The following is a 21,871-nucleotide window of genomic DNA, read 5'->3' as shown; positions in this document are numbered from 1 at the left end:
CCATAGTAATGTTTCTCAGCATTTTTTTTCTTAACCCCCCCCATCCCCACCTACACTGCTGCTGATAGAAAAAGAAAACTTGTGTTTACATTAGATAACCAGTGTTCCGATAGTTACACAGGAAATTCAAACTGCATACGAAAATTATTCCTCAGTATCAGAGCATCTATGGTGCTGCGGTAGCGTTGTCGCCTCACAGTAAGATGTCCTGTTCAGTTCTCAGCCAAAGCATCTTCTGTGTGGGGACATGCGTGAATGGGCGTACCTTCGTTGAAGGTTGTGCGTCAGGCCTAAGAAGTCGGTACATAAAAATCTACTGCCAATCATTAGCGGACCGGAGTTCCTCTGTGGCGACCCCTAACCGGGAAAAGCCGAAAGATACAACATCAGAGCATCTATCCCTGCAGTTCTCTTTTTTTTAGAAAAGGCAAGAAATCACTGTCATTTGCATCTGGGAAAACGAGTGGCTTCCTCCCCTAATCACAGGCCATGTCATAGCAGTGGTCTGTCACACTGTGAGTTGAAAGGAAGTGAAACAGTATGACAATGAAGACTCCTGTTTCAGGACAATATATTCTTTAAAATATTAATTATTTTAATTAGTTCATTAATTGCACCAATGAAATGCCGATCCCTAAATTACTTTATGGAAGAAAAAGTTTTTATTTTAAAGTCATAGTTTTTACACTTAAAAACATGCATACATATACACCACAATACTGAGTTATATCTGCTTATGATGCTCTCTCGTTGTCATTGGCTCTCCAAGGTAACTTGCCTGTCATAGTAAAGTAGTTAAAGTAGAAGCATTTAAAAATATATTGTCTATGTGATTTGGGTCATGATATTTTCATGTTTTTTTTTTCCTCCAAATATTTGCCAGCATTTACAGTTTGTGTTTTTGTAATAATTATTTATCTTTGTTAAAATATATTTTTACATGCATTCTAATTTCTGATTTTTTTCCAGATGTATATAGCCCTGATATCCCTTCATGCCCTCATCATGGTGGTGTTTCATTTCTTGTTCTGTTTAGAAGAAGACTGGACAAGTAAGTATTCATCTTTTTGTGGCCCTGCTTTATGTCCTTCCTTGACCATGTTAGCCATATGACCAGCTGGCATACTAAAGCATAGGCACCCTCTCTTCATGCTATATGTCCAAATTATGACCTCAGCCCAGTATAGAGCCAGAGGTACATAAGGAATGTATGGACAAGAAGTACCTTGGAGCTTTCTTGTCTACAGCTGTCTATTGAACTTATCACTTCATCCTCAGTCGAATGATTAATGCCTATTCCTCAGCAACTGGCTAGATGAGTATCCCCATTGTGACCCACCTCTTTTCTGTGTTTTGTGCTAATAAGTTTTGTACATATCGAAGAGAGGGAGATGTGATGATGGGAAGTAGATTACTCAGAGATGACCACAAAAGATGTCTGTTTTGTTTGAGTGTGAATACAATTGTAAAAATTCTTGTCTGTCAAGAGTTTGTGCTAAAGACTTTGCACAGTCATCTGTCAGAATCATAAAGGTAAAGCATTTGCCCAAGGTAAGATGATGTCAGTGTCCTCGTCTGCTGGCTTCTCTGCAGTGCCAAAGAAGTAAAAGAAACTCTGGGTACAGATTTCTGCTGCCGAGTTGGACCCAGATGTCACCGTTGTGCACCTTTGAGACCCCAGACCATCCAGCTGCTGATGTTGCTGCCTTTATCTTGACCATGTCAGAGGCCGATATGACACAACTGTTGTGTACATCTATCACATTCAACTAGTCATCCATTTAATCCAAGAAAGGGGGGGGGGCTGTGATTTATAATTTCAGAGGGACCAGATGGCATACCTCAAATCGTAGCTGGAGAAGAAATTCCCAGCTCCTTGATTGAGTTCTGTCAGGGCTTAGAGTCACCTTGTTTGCAGGCAGATGTTGCATTTAAAAAGAAGCAGAAGACTAAACATATTGTATCTCCTCGGTCTGCCAGGGTTCCTCTGAAGGAAAGGTGGTATTTTACTTAGGGCCCTTTAAAGACTATTATTTCTTTAAAGCTGAACTTTTTCTTTCTTGGTAGTGCTGTTTCTGAGCCGCCTTCTCCCACCAAAAGGCAAAGAGAGGAATTAGATTCTGATGGAGATGATTCCTTGACTAATTCTCCCAAATTTGTTCCTGTAACCTGTGCTTCAGTTGATGAAGATGCTTTATCCCCAGGTTCCCCTTTGGAAAAACTCTTTGGGGACAACTTTGTCAAGATGATGCTGCATTTTCATTGATAAGCTACCATTTGTCTATTTTTGGTAACCTATATAAGGTGCTGTCTAATTTTGACTATTCAGAAACTAAGTCTGCATTATTTCTTCTTAAGTAAATCCAAAACGAAAGGTAACCTGTAAAACAAGCAAGACGAACCAGATACACTTGCAGAACTCAGGTTTATTGCTTGAAGTCTGTCTGATAATACACTGACCAAGTACTAAACGCTTTCACCCAAACTGTGGGCATCATCAGAGTACAACGTCATTCACAAAATTCTCAATTTAAATAGATGCATCAATAAATAATTATTCAATTAATTAAACACTTCTAATTAATGATGAAACACCTAATATATATAGTCAATACTTATATATATATTAATGATAAATACAAATACTAAAAAAATACTAGATAACAGCTAAAAATGCAAACCTGATTTTTAACAAAAGTATTATATAAATTATATTAATTAAATAATTTAATAATTTAATCAGAATAAAACACACAAGGCACAAATATTTAAAACCTAAACTAGTATAAAATAGAAAAATTAGTAATGTATATAATAATAAGCTATATTACTCTAAAACCTATATAAATAGCGATTTGTATTTGAGTACACTGGCTATGGAAATACAGTCATTAATACCAGGGTATGTGTTAGCATTAAATCTAAGCTGCCACAAACATTCCTTAACCTCTAATAGTGTTTTTTCATCACCACCCTTGTTGCTGTTAAAAGGTATTCTATCAATAACAAAAAATAGAAACCTTTTAAAATTGTCGCATCTTGTGCTGTGTAAATATAATGCACTGGTGTCTTTCTTCTTTTTAATGTCTCTAACATGTTCTCCTATTCGGTCTTTAAGCATCCTAATAGTTTTCCCAACATAGTATGCAGGACATGTAGAACAGGTAGCAAGGTATACTACCATTTTTGTTCTGCAATTGCAATGTCCCGGGCATCTTATGGTTTTACCATAGTTAGGAACTACTGCATATGGACCATCATTAATAAATCTACAGAAATTACAAAAACCACATTTGCCCATCTTAGACTTAACATATGTATTCATACTCTGCGTTGATTCAAAATACTCTTTCAAATTCATACCTCTACTGTAGGTAATTTTTGGCAAAAAACCCAAAATATCAGTGCATTCACCATGGTTCGTGAATACACTAGACCAACAATCTCTTACAGCATTTACTATCTTCATAGATGTGTCATTATAAGGGATGACTAAGATGTTGTTACCAATAAGTGGTCTATTCATACTAATGGTGTTTGAAAGGCCGAATTTAATAATAGGTTGGTAGACATGATTTCTTTTAATCCGTATCTCATTACTAATATTATCAATCAGTTCCCTAGGATATCCTCTATCAGAAGACATGCTTGACAAGATTTTCATTTCATCAAGGAAAACTTTATCGTCACTGATAATTCTAGATAATCTTACCATCTGTCCTTTGACTAAATTCTTCCTTTGATGGTAAGGGTGACAACTATCAAAGTGTAAAAAGGAATTGGAGTGTGTTTTTTTCCCTATAAATGTTAGTATCTATCATGTCGTTATTTTTGTACAATAATATTTCAAGATATTCACAATAATTATCTACCATCTTACTGGTAAAACTCAGGAAGGTGGTTGTAGTATTTAAGAATGATTCAAACTCAGTAAATCTTTCTCTAGTACCCTTCCAAAAAATCAGAATGTCGTCCAAAAACCTCAAATATAGAACCACATCATCCCAGAAACATGAGGAAAAAATATTTTGTGTCTCCCATAACGCTAATACCAGGTTGGCATAAATCGGAGCACACCGTGCCCCCATTGCTACACCAGTTTTTTGTCTGAAATATTCACCATTCAGGAACATGAAATTATTTTCAAGAACTAGTTCCATTAATTCCTTAATGAATTTACATTTATCACTACTAAGTGTACCAAACTTGAGTAGGCTCGCTTCAAACATCTCCAAACCTTGTTTGTGTGGTATGGCAGTGAAAAGACTCACAATATCAATAGTGGCCATAAAAAACTCCTGGTTTATTCCAACAAGCCTAGTTCTAATTTTGTCCAAACAATGCCATGAATCCTTAACAATATGATCCAAATTACCTAAGACATCCTTGCAGTGAAAATCAATAAATGAAGCCATAGCTTCAGTTTTGGACCCTCTGGCTGAAACAATAGGTCTAAATGGTGGGTCATGAATGCTTTTATGAATTTTTGGAATACCAAAGATGGGTGGAGTAATAGGATGTTCCACATTGAGAAAATTATATTCATCCTTTGCAATAACTCATGATCCAATCCAATTTGGTGTATGCTCTATTCATTTCATGTTTTGACACCTTCTCATATGTGTTGTTGTCATTTAACATTGTTGTAATTTTGTTAATCCTCTTTATTCATTACAACCACACCCCCACCTTTGTCGGGTTTCATAACCCTATATTTGTCTGTTGTTGTAAGTTCTTTTAAACAAAATTTCTCAGCCGTGTTAAGGTTGTAGGCTGTAATTCTTTCAGTTTGAACAATTCTCCGAATTTGAGTGTCGCATAACCTCTCAAACACTTGGATAATAGGATTCTGCGGAGGTATAAAAGTACTCTGTATCTTTAATGTAAGTACTCCTTACCAATCTGCATATTCCTATTCTTAAAAAAACATCCTTAAATTCAATTTCCTTGTAAAAAGTTTTAAATTAATCAAAATTTTACCAATGTCCGATCTAAATTTTGGAACAAATTTAAAACCTTTTTTAAAAAGGTTTACATAGCTTGCATCAGCCATCAACTCAGTAAAATTGTATACACAAAAACCTCCATCAACAACAGTGGAACATACACTCTCATTGACATTGTTATGTGTCACATTAGTATCATCATCACAACCAGAAAATTCATCAACAATCTGTACACAATCATGATTATGAACATCATGATTACTTTGAAAGTCAGCACTATCTATTGTTGAACAAACATATGTATCATTGTAATCAACCCGTGTGTGGTTAAAAACCTCATCAACTAACGGTGCCATGAACTGGTCCTGCGATTTTTGTTCAAATAATGAAACTTCTGATTTTGCCCCCCATACCTGTCCCTTAACCGCTCCGATCTCCTCAGAGTTGGTTCTTCTAAAAAAAATCCTCACCAATATCATAAACAGCCTCATTATGTACATCATTGTGTGGTGTGTTAGAACCATTGTTAATGTTTCATTCATTCCAAACATCACCATCCACATTCTCTAGTCCATCAATATTAAATGCACGCTTCATATTTTTAAACTCCTTAAAATGAGAATAAGCCCTCTTACACCTATAATCATTAGAGTCTCTGGCAAGCTTGTGATTTTTAACTTCCAAGCCATTCAAAATAAACTTGTCATTGTCTTTCAATATTTTGTCAAACCTAAATCTATTGAACTCAAACAAAAGGTCATTACGAATACTATTGTCAAGTTTAGTTAATTGGTCATTTAAAACAGACAATCTATTGTTGTTGTTGCGTATAATAAGATGCATAAGTTCAATACCTGTTCTATCGAACAGATGAGTAAGTTCGGTGAAAAGTTCTGTGCCTTCAGAGAACCCAAAAGGCAATTTAAACATCCGAAGACCTTTTGGAACTTGTCCCAATTCATTCAATAGACCTTTCCATAAAAACATTGTCCATTAGTATGGATTTAAATTTTCTGAGTGCCTTCTCGAACAACATAAACTGTGCATTCAAACTGCCAAAGTCATTGTTAATAGTGTTCGAAGCTGAACTAAATGAAGGTGCTACCAAAATGTCTTTAGAGTTGTTTAATCGATCCATTTCCTTGTACAGCCCCTCTACTGGTCGCGTCTCTAGTGTTCAGTAATGGCTGGAAAGTAGTTGCTCCACGTGGAGCTACTCCTGTAAGACCTCCTCCTGTAACATGTACCGAACCTTTACTAGCCGACGGCCTAACTGGACTGCTTCCTGGTGTCGAATGTAACTGTTTCGGTAACTGCAACCTGAGAAGCAGCAGGGCTGGTGTTACCTTTGTCATATGAGGCTGGTAGTAATTTTTGCGAAATATCTAAATGCTGTTTTAACAATTCCTCCATGGTACCAAGACCCAATAGACACAGAAAAGTAAAAAATAAAAGTTTCACAATAAAGTACACAATCCACGATCTTGATGGTGAACTAGAATATCCACCAGAGTATCAAAATAAGCAAAAACCCGATAATCTGCTAGTGACATGGAATGCCTCAAGGACAGTACACAAGTAAATCCAAAATCTAGTAATCTGTAAACACAAGATACACCAGAACCAGTTTATTGTTGAAGTTCGATATACGACCGCAGTGTTACGCCCAAACTGTGGGCATCAGAGCATGTCATTCAAATTTCACTTAGATGCATAATAATTATTCACTATAAACACTTCACGCTGAAACACCTAATATATATATAGTCAATATTTATATGTATTAATGATAAATACATGTATTTATCATTAATATATATAAGTATTGACTATATATATTAGGTGTTTCAGCATTAATTAGAAGTGTTTAATTAATTGAATAATTATTTATTGATGCATCTATTTAAATTGAGAATTTTGTGAATGACGTTGTACTCTGATGCCCACAGTTTGGGTGAAAGCACTTAGTACTTGGTCAGTGTATTATCAGACAGACTTCAAGCAATAAACCTGAGTTCTGCAAGTGTATCTGGTTCGTCTTGATTGTTTTACAGATTATTTCTTCTTAACTCTGCTTCTCAAGTTGCTAGGCATTCTATTAAGTGCGGTTATGATACTGCAGATGCTTCTTCCAGAGCATCTGGCACTGGTTTGGTTTTTATGTTTTCTTGACATAAACTTCAGCCTTTAATTGAGGATGTCAAAGATAAGCTGATTGACTTTGCTTTGGTAATGTAGAATAACAGATGTGTTTTACCTTTCAGAAGTATTTCTAAGACCTGAACGTGCATTATGAATAGCAGGCACATGCTATCTTCAGTGCCATTTTGTGAGTACAGCCAGAGTGTGAACATCATTTATGCATGAGACAACCAGTTTGTATATATGTTTGTGTATGTATGTAATAAAGTTGCTTAAACAGAACCCACAATGTTCGTCTACTTCATCCTGACTAGACGAATGACATGGTGTCAGAACCAGGATTCCAGAGACTGCTTTTCAGCGCCACGAGGTGCAGAGTTGACAGAGAAGGCAAACTAAGTGAACCAAGAGAAAAAAGGGCCATTAACGAACTAAAGTTAATGAAAACTTGCACAGAGTATTTATTTTATAAAAAAGACAAAATGGAGCATTACAAGGGCACAAAACACATTACTAAGCAAACAAATAGCACGCAAACATTTATTAAGCAAACAAGAAGCATAAAAAAGTTTATTAGTTAAGGGAAATGCTTGAAATTAAGAGATTTCATACCTCGAGCATCAGGAAAGCACATAAAGGGTTCAGAATTACCTCAGAATTGCAAAACGAGCATTTTTAAAGTAAAACGAGCGTGTTGAGAGTTAAAATGAGCACCAAGAAATATAATGGGCATGAAAAGAGATTAAATGAGCAAAACGAATATAACAAAGGGCAAAAAAAGAGCACATTAAGTATAAACAAAGCAAGGAGACTGCATGTTTTTTGCCAAATTACTGTGTTTTGGCATAAACTACTACTTCGAATAACTTTATACTATGCAGAGCTCCAATCAATGCAAAGTATCTCAAATGTGCAAAAGTGCTAACAGTGTGTGTTTCTTACTGTGCATACATTCCGAAGAGTTTGTTGTGTGCAAGGTGCCACTATTCTGTAAAGTGCAGTCAGACGCAGTAATTTTGAAAAGTTTATGTGCTGGGTGTGTCTAGTCGCAGTGTGCCACAATTATAGAGTGTTTTTTGCAGGATACAGAGTTGTTAGCAAAGTACAGCCATTTAGGAAAAATGTCAATGTGCTGTGTACTATTTATTCACAAAGTGCAATTACTTTGAAATGTTTCTTATGCTGAGCTTCTTCTGCCCAGTTTATTTGCACAGTGCAGTTATTTCAAACGTTTCTTAAAATGATGTGACTTTTTGCAGTACGATAATTTCAAGAGTATTACACTGGAAACGTATTTCGCAAATTTCAGATGTTCTTCGTCTCACATTGCTGCAGTCATAACCTGTGGGTAGTCTGCTGTCCTCGGTCGGCCCGAATACCAAAGAGCTAGGCTGGCGTCGGTCATGGGCGCCCAGAGCTGACGTCAGCACGTAGTGGTACTTAAGCGCATGACCGACGCCATATCCTCAGTCTTTCTTGCCGCGTGGTCCAAAGCAGAAGCAGCGTTTGCAAGTGCCGTTCGGCGTTCTGAAATTTTCAATTTTCGAGTTTCAGACCGAAGACCAAGTTGGGCTAAGTACCCCGTTGGGGAAAATTTTTGTCTTTTCGTGCCTCAGTTGATCCGGATGTCAGAAAAAGTTAATAATTGTATTTCTTGTGGGAAACAGATACCTCATAGGGACTATCCTTCTCTCTGTATTCCTTGCTTAGGGCCTGAGCACGATGTAGTCGGGTGTCGCTTTTGCGCTAGATTTAATAAGCGCACCATTAAACGCAGATTAGACTGTGCCAGGTTGGTTTTCGGTAAGCGGTGTAACTACAACATGCCGTCGGATCCTTCGACGCCCGCTACCGCAAAAAAGCGAAAAGATAAATCTTTAAGGTCAAAACCGGATGAGTCGTCCATTGCGGATGCCGGTTTTATGGAATCTACGGTTGAATCTGTGGATCCAGCCGAGGTCTCGGCTATATCCCAGGGGGAACCTTTACTGTTACAGGAGTTGGCCTCTCAGGAGTTAGGCCAGGCCGAGGGTGCTTCTCAAGTTTCTGTGGTTCCATCCTTACAAAAGGTTATTAGGCCTTCTACTTCAGTCTCTAAAGGCCCTGCTAAGGCTAGACCTGGTCTTTCTGGTACGGGCCATAGCCCTAGTTCTAAGGGTTCTGTTCCTAAAAAACATATGTTGAAAATGGCAGAGGATTTGATTACTTTGATCAGGGGTTCTATGCCCCCTCCTGAGAAGAGGCCTAGGGTGGAGACAGAGTTAGAGGGTTTGGAGCATTCCTCTGATTACTCTGAGTCCTCAGCTGAGGATATTCCGTATTTTCCTCCCTATTCAGATTCGGATGCAGAGGATTCCTGTCCTTCTGCTTCTCCTCCAGAGGATTTTTCCTTTTCTGAAACCTTGCACTCCATGAGGGAGCATTTCAAGTGGGAAGGTCAGGATTTTTCGGATTCTCGTAAGAGGCTTAGGGAATTTTTGTTTTTGCCACAACATAGACCTTTGGCTATTCCCCCGGTTTTAGATGTGGTTCAGGATGTTTTTTCTGAAGCCTCCCTTAATCCTGATTCTTTACCCCCTGACCCTGTCAAGCCAGACAGGTATTACAGAGTTCCAGAGGCACATAAATATTTGTATAAGAGTCCTAGAGCTGACCCAGAAACTATTATTCAAGGGCCTAAAGGTGTCAGGGCTTCTGTGGTTAAGAATCCAGTTCCTTTGGATAAAGATTCTAGAGCGTTGGATAGGTGGGGTAAAAAAGTATACACCTCTTCTACGCTAGCTATGAGGGCTTTAAATTGCCAATTTATATGCTGAAGTATCAGAACTTTCTGTTAGGTCAGTTAAAATCTAAGGTAGATGCTCTATCTGAGGGTATAGAGTGTAAGGAATTGCAGGACTTGGTTCATGCTTCTGACCAAGTTGGTAAGCATTCCTTGCAGTGTGGCTTTGATGCCCTTCAGGCTTCTTCCAGGGTGGCTGCTACTGGTTCAGTTATTCGTAGACATGCCTGGCTTAAGGATCAAAATTTGTCAGAGCATGTTAAAGCTCGATTTTGATGCTCCTCTTCAATCTGAAGTTCTTTTGGTTCCCTGTGGAGTCAGTTTTGGAAAAAATGGAAGACAACGCTAAGTCTATGCAGACGGTGAAGGTATTATTGCAGGTGCAGCCCCCTAAGTTTAGCAGGAATTGGCCTGCAAGAGGATGGTCTTCCCTTCTTCGGATTTTCAGTCTAAGGGCAGGTCTAGACGTGGTAAGGGCAGGGCTCACGCCAGGGTGCTTTCAGACCTAGGACTTGGAGTTCTCCTGCACAATCTTCTGGTGAGGGCAGGGGTCAGCCTTTTCGTAAACAGACCCAATGACCTGTATCTTCAGCTGCCAGATCCTTCTTTTCTGGCAGCTCCTCTAGGAGGAAAGTTGGCACTTTTCAGACAAAATCGGCATTTGGTCACCCAGGACAAATGGGTGTTGGACATAATAAATCAAGGCTACAAGTTTTATTTTCACTCTTTTCCTCCTTTCAAAGGCATGCCAGATGTACCTCCTCAGCAAAGGTTGGAGGCTCAAGAACAAATTTCTTTGCTTTTACAGATGGGGGCAATCCAGGTGGTACCTCCGTCAGAAGAAGGCCTATGGTTTTATTCTCGTCTATTCCTAGTGCCAAAGAAAGGAAACACTTGGAGGCCAATTCTGGATTTGTCCATTCTCAATACATACCTAGACATTCCGAAGTTCAAGATGCTAACATTACAGCAACTTCTGCCTCTGCTAGGCAAAATCACTGGATGGTAACTCTGGATCTCAAAGAGGCCTATCTTCACATTCCTATCAGGCCCAGCTGCAAGAGATTCCTGCTGGCTGGTACTTCTCATTATCAGTTCTCTGCATTGCCCTTTGGTTTGTCTACTGCCCAGGGTGTTCACAAAGGTTCTGGCCCCTGTAATAGCTTTCAAGACTGAGGGAATACAAATTTATCCTTATCTGGACGATTGCCTGAGTCTTGCTCAAGACAAAGACAAGTTACTTCAACATCTACAGTATGTAATGGCAGTTTTAAGGTGCCTAGGGTATTCTGTGAACGAAACAAAGTCCAGTCTAGTACCCTCTCAGGACATGTGCTTTCTGGGTGTGAGACTGAATACAGCATCTCAGATGGCTTTTCTGACCCCGGACAAACAAAGAACTCTTCATCTATATTTCCAGCAATTATCAGTACTGTCCAGGCTGACTGCAAGGACAGTCCTTCAAGCCTTGGGGTTCATGGCATCTTGCATTCTGGTACTTCCCAATGCCAAACTGCATATGAGGAAGCTACAATGGTATCTCAAAAGTGTATGGACTCAACACTGCCATGATTTGGACACTGTCATTCAGATAATACCTTGCATCCAAAAGGAATTCTTGTGGTGGGCACAGGAATGTCACCTAAACAAGGGACTCTCTGTGACCCGACCAGAGGCGAGTCAGATCATAACGACGGATGCCTCAGACCTGGCTTGGGGAGCACACTTCAATGGAAAATGGATTCAAGACACGTGGCCTCCCAGACTACAGCATTTGCATATCAACATGAAGGAGATGTTAGCAGTCCAGTTTGCCCTGATGGCTTTCAAGGGCCTACTTCAACCAGGACAGGTGTTGATTCGAACAGACAACACTACAGTCATGTGGTACATCAACAAGCAGGGGGGAACCCATTCTTACCCTCTCTGCAGACAAGCAATGATATTGTGGGAGACTGCTCTGAGTTTGCACATCACTCTTCAAGCACGATTTCTGCCAGGAGCACAGAACTCCCTAGCGGATGTATTGAGCAGACAAATTGTGGATCCCCACGAGTGGAAATTGGATCCTCTAGTATTCAAACAGTTGACAGTGGCTTGGGGAACTCCAGACATAGATCTGTTCGCTTCCCCTCAAAAGTTCCAACTACCAAAATTTTGCACAAAGATGTTTCACCCAAAAGCTTGGAAAGTGGATGCTCTATCTTTCAGTTGGAACAACCTTCACGTCTATGCTTTTCCTCCTCTGCCTCTCCTTACCAAAGTACTCTTGAAAGTCAGGCGGGACAAGCCTTGCATGATTTTAATAGCACCAGATTGGCCACGACAGCACTGGTATCCTCTGCTGAGGAGTTTAATTCAGGAGCCTCCTTGGCCTTTACCACAGCTTCCTCACTTGTTGTCCCAGTCAAGCAGTCATTTGCTCAATGTCAGGGTACAGTCCCTGCATCTAACAGCCTGGCAAATTCTGTTTTAGAGCCTGTGGGTTCTCAGCTTCCTCAACGGGTTTTAGATGTCATTTTGGAAGCCAGGCGACCCAGCACTAGAAAGGTTTATGCTGATAAATGGAGGAGATTTTTTCTTTGGAGCACAACAAAGGACTTGGATGTCTCGGTACCTAATTTGAGTTTTACACTGCAGTACCTTACTGAATTACTAGACAAGGGTTTGTCATTTTCCTCTGTGAAGGTTCATGCTGCAGCCATTTCTGCTCACTATGATTGTGACCCTCCTTTATTTTCTCACCCTTTGTTTAAGCAATTTCTTAGAGGGCAAAAATATAAGACCCCCACGTAGAGCTCCTACTCCTTCCTGGGATCTCAATTTTGTGTTGGAGAAGCTTACTTTGCCTCCTTTTGAACCTGCTGCTACGTCGGAATTGAAGTTTTTGTCTTGGAAGACTGCCTTTTTGTTGGCCATTACTTCTGCTAGAAGGGTATCTGAATTGCAGGCTCTCATGGCAGTTGAACCATTTCTAATATTCCACAAGGATAGAGTTTCCTTACGTACTAATCCTACTTTTATGCCAAAAGTTATTTCTAATGTGGCCTTGAACCAGTCTATCCATTTGCCTACTTTATATGCTGATCCCCAAAATAGGGGAAAAATCTTGCATTCTTTGGATATACACAGGCAGTTACGTTACTATTTGAGCAGAACTAAAGGGTTCAGACAGACTCAACAGTTATTTGTTTCTTTTGCTTTGAGTTCACAAGGAAAGTTGTTTCTAAGCAGACCATTTCAAAATGGATTGCTAATTGTATTGCCTTTTGTTATTCTCATCATGGGAAGAATGTTCCTGCTGGGATTAGACCTCATTCCTCTAGGGCTACTGCCACATCTACTGCTTTTTTGAGGGGTGTAGCTACTAAGGATATTTTGGAAGCAGCTACTTGGAGTTCAGTTCACACTTTTACTAAACATTACCATCTCCCTCTTTACTCCAAGTCCAGGGCTGGGTTTGCCACTGCAGTCTTACAGGGCATGTTAGCAGCCCCTAATGCTTTTTAGTTTGCCAGCCTCCCTTTTCCTTTGCTTTGGTATTCTACCCACAGGTTATGACTGCAGCAATGTGAGACTAAGAACATAGTACAGTTTTGTACCTACCATAAATGTAGATGCTCGAGGATCCACATTGCTGCAGTCGTTGTTGTTGTTGTTGTTGTGGTTGTTGTTGTTGGTATTGTTCCTTAGGGTTTATTGTTATTTTCTCCTTTGTGGCTCTGGCCTTTCCTTTTTTAAGGCCTTCTGACATCTGGGGCAAGAAAGACTGAGGATATGGCGTCAGTCATGCGCTTAAGTACCACTACGTGCTGACGTCAGCTCTGGGTGCCCATGACCGACGCCAGCCTAGCTCTTTGGTATTCGGGCCGACCGAGGACAGCGGACTACCCACAGGTTATGACTGCAGCAATGTGGATCCTCGAACATCTACATTTATGGTAGGTACAAAACTGTACTTTATACAAAGGCTTGTGCTGTTGGGCATAGTTACAAGTACTGGCATAAATTTCAGATGGGTGTGTGTGTGTGTGTGTGTGTGTGTGTGTGTGTGTGTGTGTGTGTGTGTGTGTGCGCATACATACTGGCAAATGTCTTCACTGAGATGTATTAATATGGCAGACAGCTTTCGCAAACCAGTGCCACTTGTGTTTGATCAGAATATTGCAGAGCACTGTTGAATATTTGAGCAAGAGTACTATATATTCATACAAGCTGCTTATTCTGATAAAGATGCATGCACCAGGGCATTCATTTTGCTAAATATGGCAAGGTAAGCTATTGAAAGAGAGCATTCATTTATATATGCATCAGCAGTATATGAAGATGAAGGGGGAAATCGTCATATTGTTGTGCAAGCTGAATCAAGGGAATACCCAGAGTGTTTGAAATGCAGATTTAGAGAAATGTGCAATCCCAGACCAGTGTTATATTAGAGAGGCATTTATTTTATACAAGAGATCAAAAGCAAGGAGAAACTTTTGCAGCTTATAATACTGACCTGAGAGATAAAGCTAAAACGTGTAGTTTTGGTGACTTAAAAGATAAGTTAATAAAGACAGGATCGTGTGGTACTAATAATGCTGCTGTGAGAAAGGTTTTGCTCTGTGACAATGATTTAACACTGAGCAAAGCTGTTGAGATTTGTCGAATTTATGAAGTTACAGAAAGGCACACAAATGTGCTTGGGAGTGATGAGAGCATGGTTTCAGCAGGCTCCAGAGCAAATGTAGACAGCATGCAACATGTGGCAAGCAAAAAATCAGGTCCAAGCACACGGCAGCTGCTGCCCCTATGGGTTTCCCTAGGAGGTCCCACAATCTTCCAGCAAATTCTAAGACTAGTTCATTTAAAGGAGCATTCGCAGTGCCATACAAGGGTGAATCAGCAAAACCCAAATCAAGCTTTATTGTAACTGTCGCAATTGTGGTGCCAACCATGAGTCTAAAAGAGAAAAGTGCTTAGCATTTGGCCAGCAATGCCATAGATGTAAGAAATGGAACCATTTTCAAAAATGTTGCAAATCAAGTAAGCCTCACACTGTTATAAATAAGGGTAATTTGAAAAAGCAAATTTATGAAGTTGAACTGCAACAGTCTGCTTTCTGTGTAGATGGTGTATCAGTAATTGGTGAAAGGACTGATGCAGTAGATTTACAGGCAAAGGCTGAAGTATTTTGTACTTTCCAGATCCGTGCTAAATCCACTGAGCTCAAAGTAGACACTGGTTCAAATTGTAATGTTATATCTGCAAATACTTTTGCTAAGGTGAGAGATGGTGCATTAAATGTGACCAGTTGTGCGAAACCTGTTGCTTACGGAAGTGAAGAAATTCATACCGAAGGCTCAGTAGTGTTTTCATGTTATGTGGCCAAGAACTGTTAGCGCTTATTATTCTATGTAGTTCGAAGACCTGTGCAGTCATTATTGGGTCACTGAGGCAGTCTGAGAATGAATCTGCTTTCTTCTACCAAAGAAGTTCATCAAATAACCACATCTCCCAGTTCCAGCTTCACTAACACTAATTTTTCAGAGTATGCTGATGTTTTCGATGACAAGTTGGGCAAACTTTCAGTTGTGTATTCTATGAAGTTAGACCCAGAGATCAGTCCAGTGGTCAGACCAGCAAGAAAAGTTCCAATAGCTATGCAGCACAAAGTCAAAGCTCAGTTAGACAAAATGGTGCAGCAAGGTGTAATTTGTCCGTTTACAAAACCTCCCAAATGGGTGTTGTCCATGGTAGCAGCTCACAAAAAAAGACTCTGATGAAATCAGAATATGCATTGGCCCAAGAGATTTGAACAAAGCATTAAAAGACCACATCATCCATGTGTTCGGTCAAAGAAGTTGCAGCTCTAATACTGAATGCCACTGTTTTTTCTGTTTTAGATGCAAAAAGTTTATTTTGGCAAGCGGTGCTGGATCGCAAGTCTTCTTTACCGACTACATTCAGTACCCCATTTGGAAGATACAGATTTCTCAGGATGCCATTTGGAATAAATTCTGCAAGTGAAGTCTTTCAGTGTGCAATGGAGCAAATTATTTCAGGTTATCCCTGTGCCATAATAGTAGATGATTTGTTAGTCGGAGACAATGGTGAAGCAAAGCATGACAGAAATCTTGAGAGAGTTCTAGACAAAGCACGTGAAGTAAACTTAAAGGTCAGTCCTCTAAAGTACAAATTCAGACTACCAGAAGTTACATATGTAGGTAATTTATTTACTAGCATTGGCTTGAGACCAGACCCATCCAAGCAAGCAGCCATTCTTGAGGTGCCAGTACCAGATAATGTACAAGCTCTACAAAGTATTCTTGGTATGGTCAACTATTTAGGCAAGTCCTTTGAGAGAGCGAACATGTAAGAATGTTATATGGTCATGGTTAGAACATCACCAGAGAGCATTTGACTACCTTAATCAGAAATTAGCTACTCCATCTACATTAAGATACTGTGATGTCAACAAACCAGCAACTCTTTCCTGTGATGCTTCAGAATTTCGTCTTGACACAGTTATTCTTCAAGAGGGTAGACCAGTAGCCTCTGCATCTAGAACACTTACCCAAACTGAAATGCAGTATGCTCAGATTGAGAAAGAACATTTGGCAGCAGTGTTTGCATGTTCCAAGTTTCATTATTATATCTATGTTCAAGATATTCAGATTGAAACTGATCATCAACCTCTGATTACTATTTTAAAGAAGCCTATGCATTCAGCTCTAGCGAGATTGCAAAGAATGATGCTTAAATTGCAAAAGTACAACTTCAAAATGGTTGATACAAAAGGCAGACTTCTTTATCTGGCTGATACCTTATCTAGATCACCCAGGAATGCAACGGAACAGCTTGATGTTGAAAATTTTGACTTCAGCGTCATGGAGGTGCATAATTTTTCTACCACAAGACTTGATGAACTAAGAGATCATACAAAGACTGATCCACTTTTGCAAAAGCTCAACCATTACATTAATGTTGGATGGCCGTCAAATAGTCGTGTACCACCTGAAGTCCAACCCTACTTTCCTTACAGAGATGAGATGTTGATGGAAGATGGCATGATTTACAAAGGTCCTAAAATTGCTTCCTTGCAACAAGAATACATCCAGGGTTTGCATTGTGGTCACCCAGGTTCTGAGGCTACCAAAAGAAGGGTGAGAGGACTAGTATTTTGGACTTCTCTAGCAAAAGACATTATAGTACTTTGTTGTTCAGTATGCAATAGTACTAAACCGCATTTGCAAAAAGAACCACTTCAGGTAAGTCAAGTTCCTGAACTACCTTGGTTAACAGAAGCCACTGACATATTCGAGTGGAACAATCAACATTACTTAGTACTGGTAGACTCTTATTCAAACTGGTATGAGATCGATTTACTACCTAACCTAACGCCCACTACTGTTATTACCAAGTTGAAACATCATTTCTCAGTCCATGGAAGTCCACAAAAGCTTATTTTTGACAATGGTACCCAATTTACTAGTCAGTTGTTTCAGAAATTTGCAAGAGAATGGGACTTTGTACATGTTACTAATAGTCCAGGATATCTACAGTCAAACGGACTAGCTGAATGTGCAGTACAGAGTGAAAATCAATTACTTGAGAAATCGAAGCTTGACAATACCAATATCTTTTTGAATTTACTCAATCTTAGAAACATACCCCGTGACTATATATAATACTTGGCTCACCTGCTCAAAGACGTCTGTCTAGGCAAACCTGAACAACATTGCCTATCCGTTCCAGTTTATTGAGGCCTAATGCTAAAAACAACAAAGCAATCAAAGCCCAGATGTTCAGAAAGCATTCTTTCCAGAAGTCTAGCTATGACAAAGGTTTCTTTGTGTGTTGAAAGAAAGAGAGAGCATGAGGATACAAACGCAAAATGTTTCGACTGGATTGGTCAAGTAGCAAATATATGTGAAGAGCCAAGATCCTATCTTGTGAAATCTGAGGGTGTGGAGTATAGGAGGAATTGCAGACGTCTACTTCCTGTACCAGAACAGTTATCCCAGTATTGCTCCTGTGATGCAGACTCTAAATCTCAGTGTGATTCAGACAGTGTTCTCACCTCAGACCGTGTCTTGTTTCCCACTACCATTTCTGATAATGTTCATAACGTCCTTAAGGTTGAACATTCAGCAGAGATATTCCCAGTTGCTAATCTCAATTCCAATTTGTACATGTCACAATTTGGTCATATCTCCAGGCCCAGTGTGAGATGTACAGCAACTTGGACATAGTTGTATATATGTATCTAGTTTTGTATAATTGCATGATGGAAAATTACTTTGTTCCTGTAGCATGTTAGTCAATATTGTCAGTGTCATTTTCAAAGAAGGAGGATGTAGAATAACAGGTGTGTTGTACCTTTAAGAAGTATTTCTAAGACTTGACCATGCAGTATAAATAGCAGGAACGTGCTATTTTCAGTACCTTTTTGTGAGTACAGCCAGAGTGTGAACATCTATGCATGAGACAACTAGTTTGTATACATGTTTGTGTTTGTATATAATAAAGCTGCTTGAACAGAACCCACAATGTTCGTTTACTTCATTCTGACTAGATGAGCGACAGCATCTTTCTGGTTCTGCAACTGCAGAGCTTTTCAATACCTTACAGGAGAGGGATAATGTCATGCAGGGTTGTAAATAATTCTGTCTCGTGTTCCTAAATCTCAGTGGCTGATATCATCACACATCCCACATCCCACAGCGTCATCAACGTGCAGGAACGTGTGATATCAGACTCGATCAGACAGTAGTACTGTTTTGAATGCTGGTTGGTGATTGGATTTAAATAATAGCACAGCAGCAGTGACTCATGACAAGCAGAATTAGCCTTTCCTGTGTGTGTACAAAATACAAATACTTTACATTGTTCTGCAGTGCTACAGTAGTGAGCAGACTACAGAGACCTCATGCTACTCATTTTAGGTTTAAGAGTACTTCCGCCAGTCAGAAGTATGCAACAAGGCATCCACTTTAGTTCTGATAACTGGTAATGAGAGATGTGACGTCCACCAGAGACCGCAGTGACCGCATGCAGGAATCAGGATAGAAGGATGAGAAAATTTACTTCCAGCAGCTGCTCGATAGTCATCTTCCTCCAGGTAAGTAAAAGTTTAAAAAAAATTAAATTAGAGACTGCAGCAAAAGGAATTTAGCTTTTCGACAATCTGCTGCACACTTCATTTTTTGATAAAAAAAATTAACGCTTGACTTGCGACTTTTGTTTCATTCATGTCTGTGATGTTGATTATAGGTTCATAGGCTAGTGGCCCTAGGGCCTACATAAGCTTAGTCAAATGGTACCCTGGCTTTTGCCACCCAAGAAAATTATTTTCCTGTGCCCCTGTCAAGCAGAGCCACAGAAGTGATCCCCGGGGTGAATTTCCTATCTCCCATCCAATCATCAAGATTTTCTTGGAGTGCTAATGAGGAGCTTTGTTTGATATAGATAGGTAGTTTGTTCCAGAGTATGGGAAGTCTCTGGGACAGGAATCTATCCCTCCAGCATGTTCTGTTTATTGTGTTGACAAGGTTTAGGTCCCTAGAGTGTGTAGCTCGGAGGGATTGGGATTTCTTTAAGTGGAGCATGTCCAAAAGCTCTGGATTTGACATAGCTTTGTATGTTAGGCAGAGATTGCCTCTGAGTAGGTGATATGCGACAGAGTAAAGCTGGAGTTTTTTGAGACGGTCTGCATAGGGCATCTGTTTGAGGCCGGTAATCCTCTGTGTGAGGTATTTCTGTGGCCTTTTCAGTTGTTGTAGATGTCTTGTGAGGTGCATACCAAAAGGGGCGTTGTACTCTATAATGGTTCTAATGAGTGATGAGTAGAGGGGAACAATGACCTCTTTTTTCCCGTATGAGAAACCTTTTGTGATGAGGTGTGCCACGTAGAAGGATTTCCTGACTACTGTGGCGATGTGATTATCAAAGGAGAGACTACTGTCCACTTGTGTCTCAAGGTCTCTTATCACACTTTCGGTGTTAAGTAGACTACCGCCTATGTGGTAGTTCATGGGTACAGAGTTTTTACCAAAAGGAATGACAGTGCACTTTTGGCATTGAGCTTGAGGCCATGGCTTTGACACCAGGCATCTGTCTGGGTGAGGCCCTTTTGTAGGATGTCCACATTGTTAGGAGTTTTGATTATGGCTCCTAGTTTGCAGTCATATGTGAACTTTGTTAGCCAAAGACCTTCTGTGTTAGCCTGTACTTCAGAGAAGTAGATACCAAACAGGAGAGGACCTAGGACTGAACCCTGTGGTACTCCACTTGTCACTGGTCTGAAGTTGGATTTAGAGTCTGCTACTTTCACAGTGTGGGTTCGGTCATTGAGCCAGTTGGCAACCCATCTTGTGACATAGGGATTTATACCTAGTTTAGTGAGTTTATCTGTAATTCCAGAGTGGGGTATGGTGTCGAAAGCCTTGGTGAGATCTAGATAGGCTGTGTGAACCACCTTACCCTCATCTACAGCTTTGGTGACCACTTCAAAGAAGTCTATCAGGTTTAGGAGCATAATCTGTCTTTTACAAACCTGAACTGGGTAGGGTCCAGAGTTTGGAGATTGCCAATGTCATTGTTTATAAGTTCCATGATATGTTCCATAGCCTTGCAGACCAGGCTCATCAGGCTAATGGGGCGGTAGTTCCCGGGGTCTATGGTGGCTCCCACTTGGTAGAGTGGGATAACGTTGCTGTGCGCCATTCAGTGGGCACAAAGCCTGAGGTGAGGCTATGATTGAACATGGTATTTAGGTGGGGTGCCAATTCGTTCTGCAGTTCATGTAGAACGCAGCCTGGGATGTTGTCAGGTCCCATGGATGCTGTGTTCTTGGCTTTGGAGAGTGTGTTTTTTACCTGTGCAGCTGTGATTACAGGAACTTTGCATTTTTCCTGTATAGAGATGGGCCCTTTAGGGGATGAGAGAGGGGTAAAGTTAGCACTGAACCTATCTGCCAGGATGTTGGCAGTATCAATTGGTTCTGTTTATTTAGTGCCATTGTGCTGTAACTCAGAGCAGATCTGATTGTTCCATTGAGATTCTTGACATAGCTATAGAATGCTTTGTGGTTGTCTTTAGAAGCAGTGGCGATTTTGTTTTCGTAACTAGCTTTGGAGGATTTTATGAGGGATCTCAACTTCTTACTGAGGCTGACCACGGAGTTCCTGCAATCCTGGGATTTTACTCTTTTTTGCAACAGTTTCTTTCTTCTGTTTAAGAGTTTGTTGATGGCAGGAGACCACCAGATTGGTTTCTTTTTTTTTGGAGGGTAGCATCTTGTTTCTGTTAGGGATTGCACGATCCATGCACTCGTTTAAGTGCTTATAAAGTGCAACTGCATAGGATTCAGCAGTCGTACCTCTATTGTCTGTCAGCATGGATGTTGTGAAGTTTGCCACTTCTGTCTTAAGAGGCGTGAAATTGGCTTTGGAGAAATTTTTTACGGTGGTTTTCCTAATGGAGGGGGGTGTAGATGTCTAGGGTGATGTGCTTGTGGTCAGATCTGACCAACGAGGAATTGACCTCTGGTGTGGAATACTGGTTGCCCATGTTGGTAATGGCCAGGTCGATGATATTGCTGCCCCTGCTGGGGGTGTGGATAAGTTGATCCAAGGCGTTGGAATTTATGAATTCCAGAAAACGTTGAGCACAAGAGTTGGTACATGAGTAGTTTTCCCAGTTAATGGTGGGGTAGTTGAAATTGCCCATTATTAGGGTGTTAGGTTGTACCCTAATATTTTCCATTGTATCAATAAATGAGAAGTGGGAATCCTGGGGCATGGTGGGGGATCTGTAGCAAGCTACAATTTGGATTGCGGTCTTGCCCAGAGTTAGTTGCACTTGGATAATCTCAGGTGCATTATGCTGAGCAACTAGCCTGGAGGTGTGGATACCCTTAATGAATATGGACACGCCTCCGCCTTTAGTGCTTCGGTCCAGGTTAAGTAGCCGAAAGGTGTGGTATGAATTATAGCCTGGTAATGCAGGATGCTAC

The 21,871-nt window shown here is 40.2% G+C and overlaps 1 protein-coding gene across 1 annotated transcript in view; it reads left to right on the top strand.

Moving 5' to 3' along the window:
- Positions 1 to 21,871, top strand: part of ZDHHC3 (zinc finger DHHC-type palmitoyltransferase 3) — a 678,918-nt gene that overhangs the window by 187,057 nt on the left and 469,990 nt on the right. Inside the window, exon 3 of the mRNA XM_044064670.1 lies at positions 970 to 1,051. Within this exon, the coding sequence (XP_043920605.1) occupies positions 970 to 1,051 (82 nt within the window). The remainder of the gene's footprint in view (positions 1 to 969; positions 1,052 to 21,871) is intronic.

Source organism: Protopterus annectens, chromosome 3.part0, assembly GCF_019279795.1.
Source record: "Protopterus annectens isolate FY-2018-M chromosome 3.part0, PAN1.0, whole genome shotgun sequence".
In the NCBI taxonomy this organism is placed as follows: domain Eukaryota; kingdom Metazoa; phylum Chordata; order Ceratodontiformes; family Protopteridae; genus Protopterus; species Protopterus annectens.
This window is presented reverse-complemented; position numbering and strand designations above follow the sequence as displayed.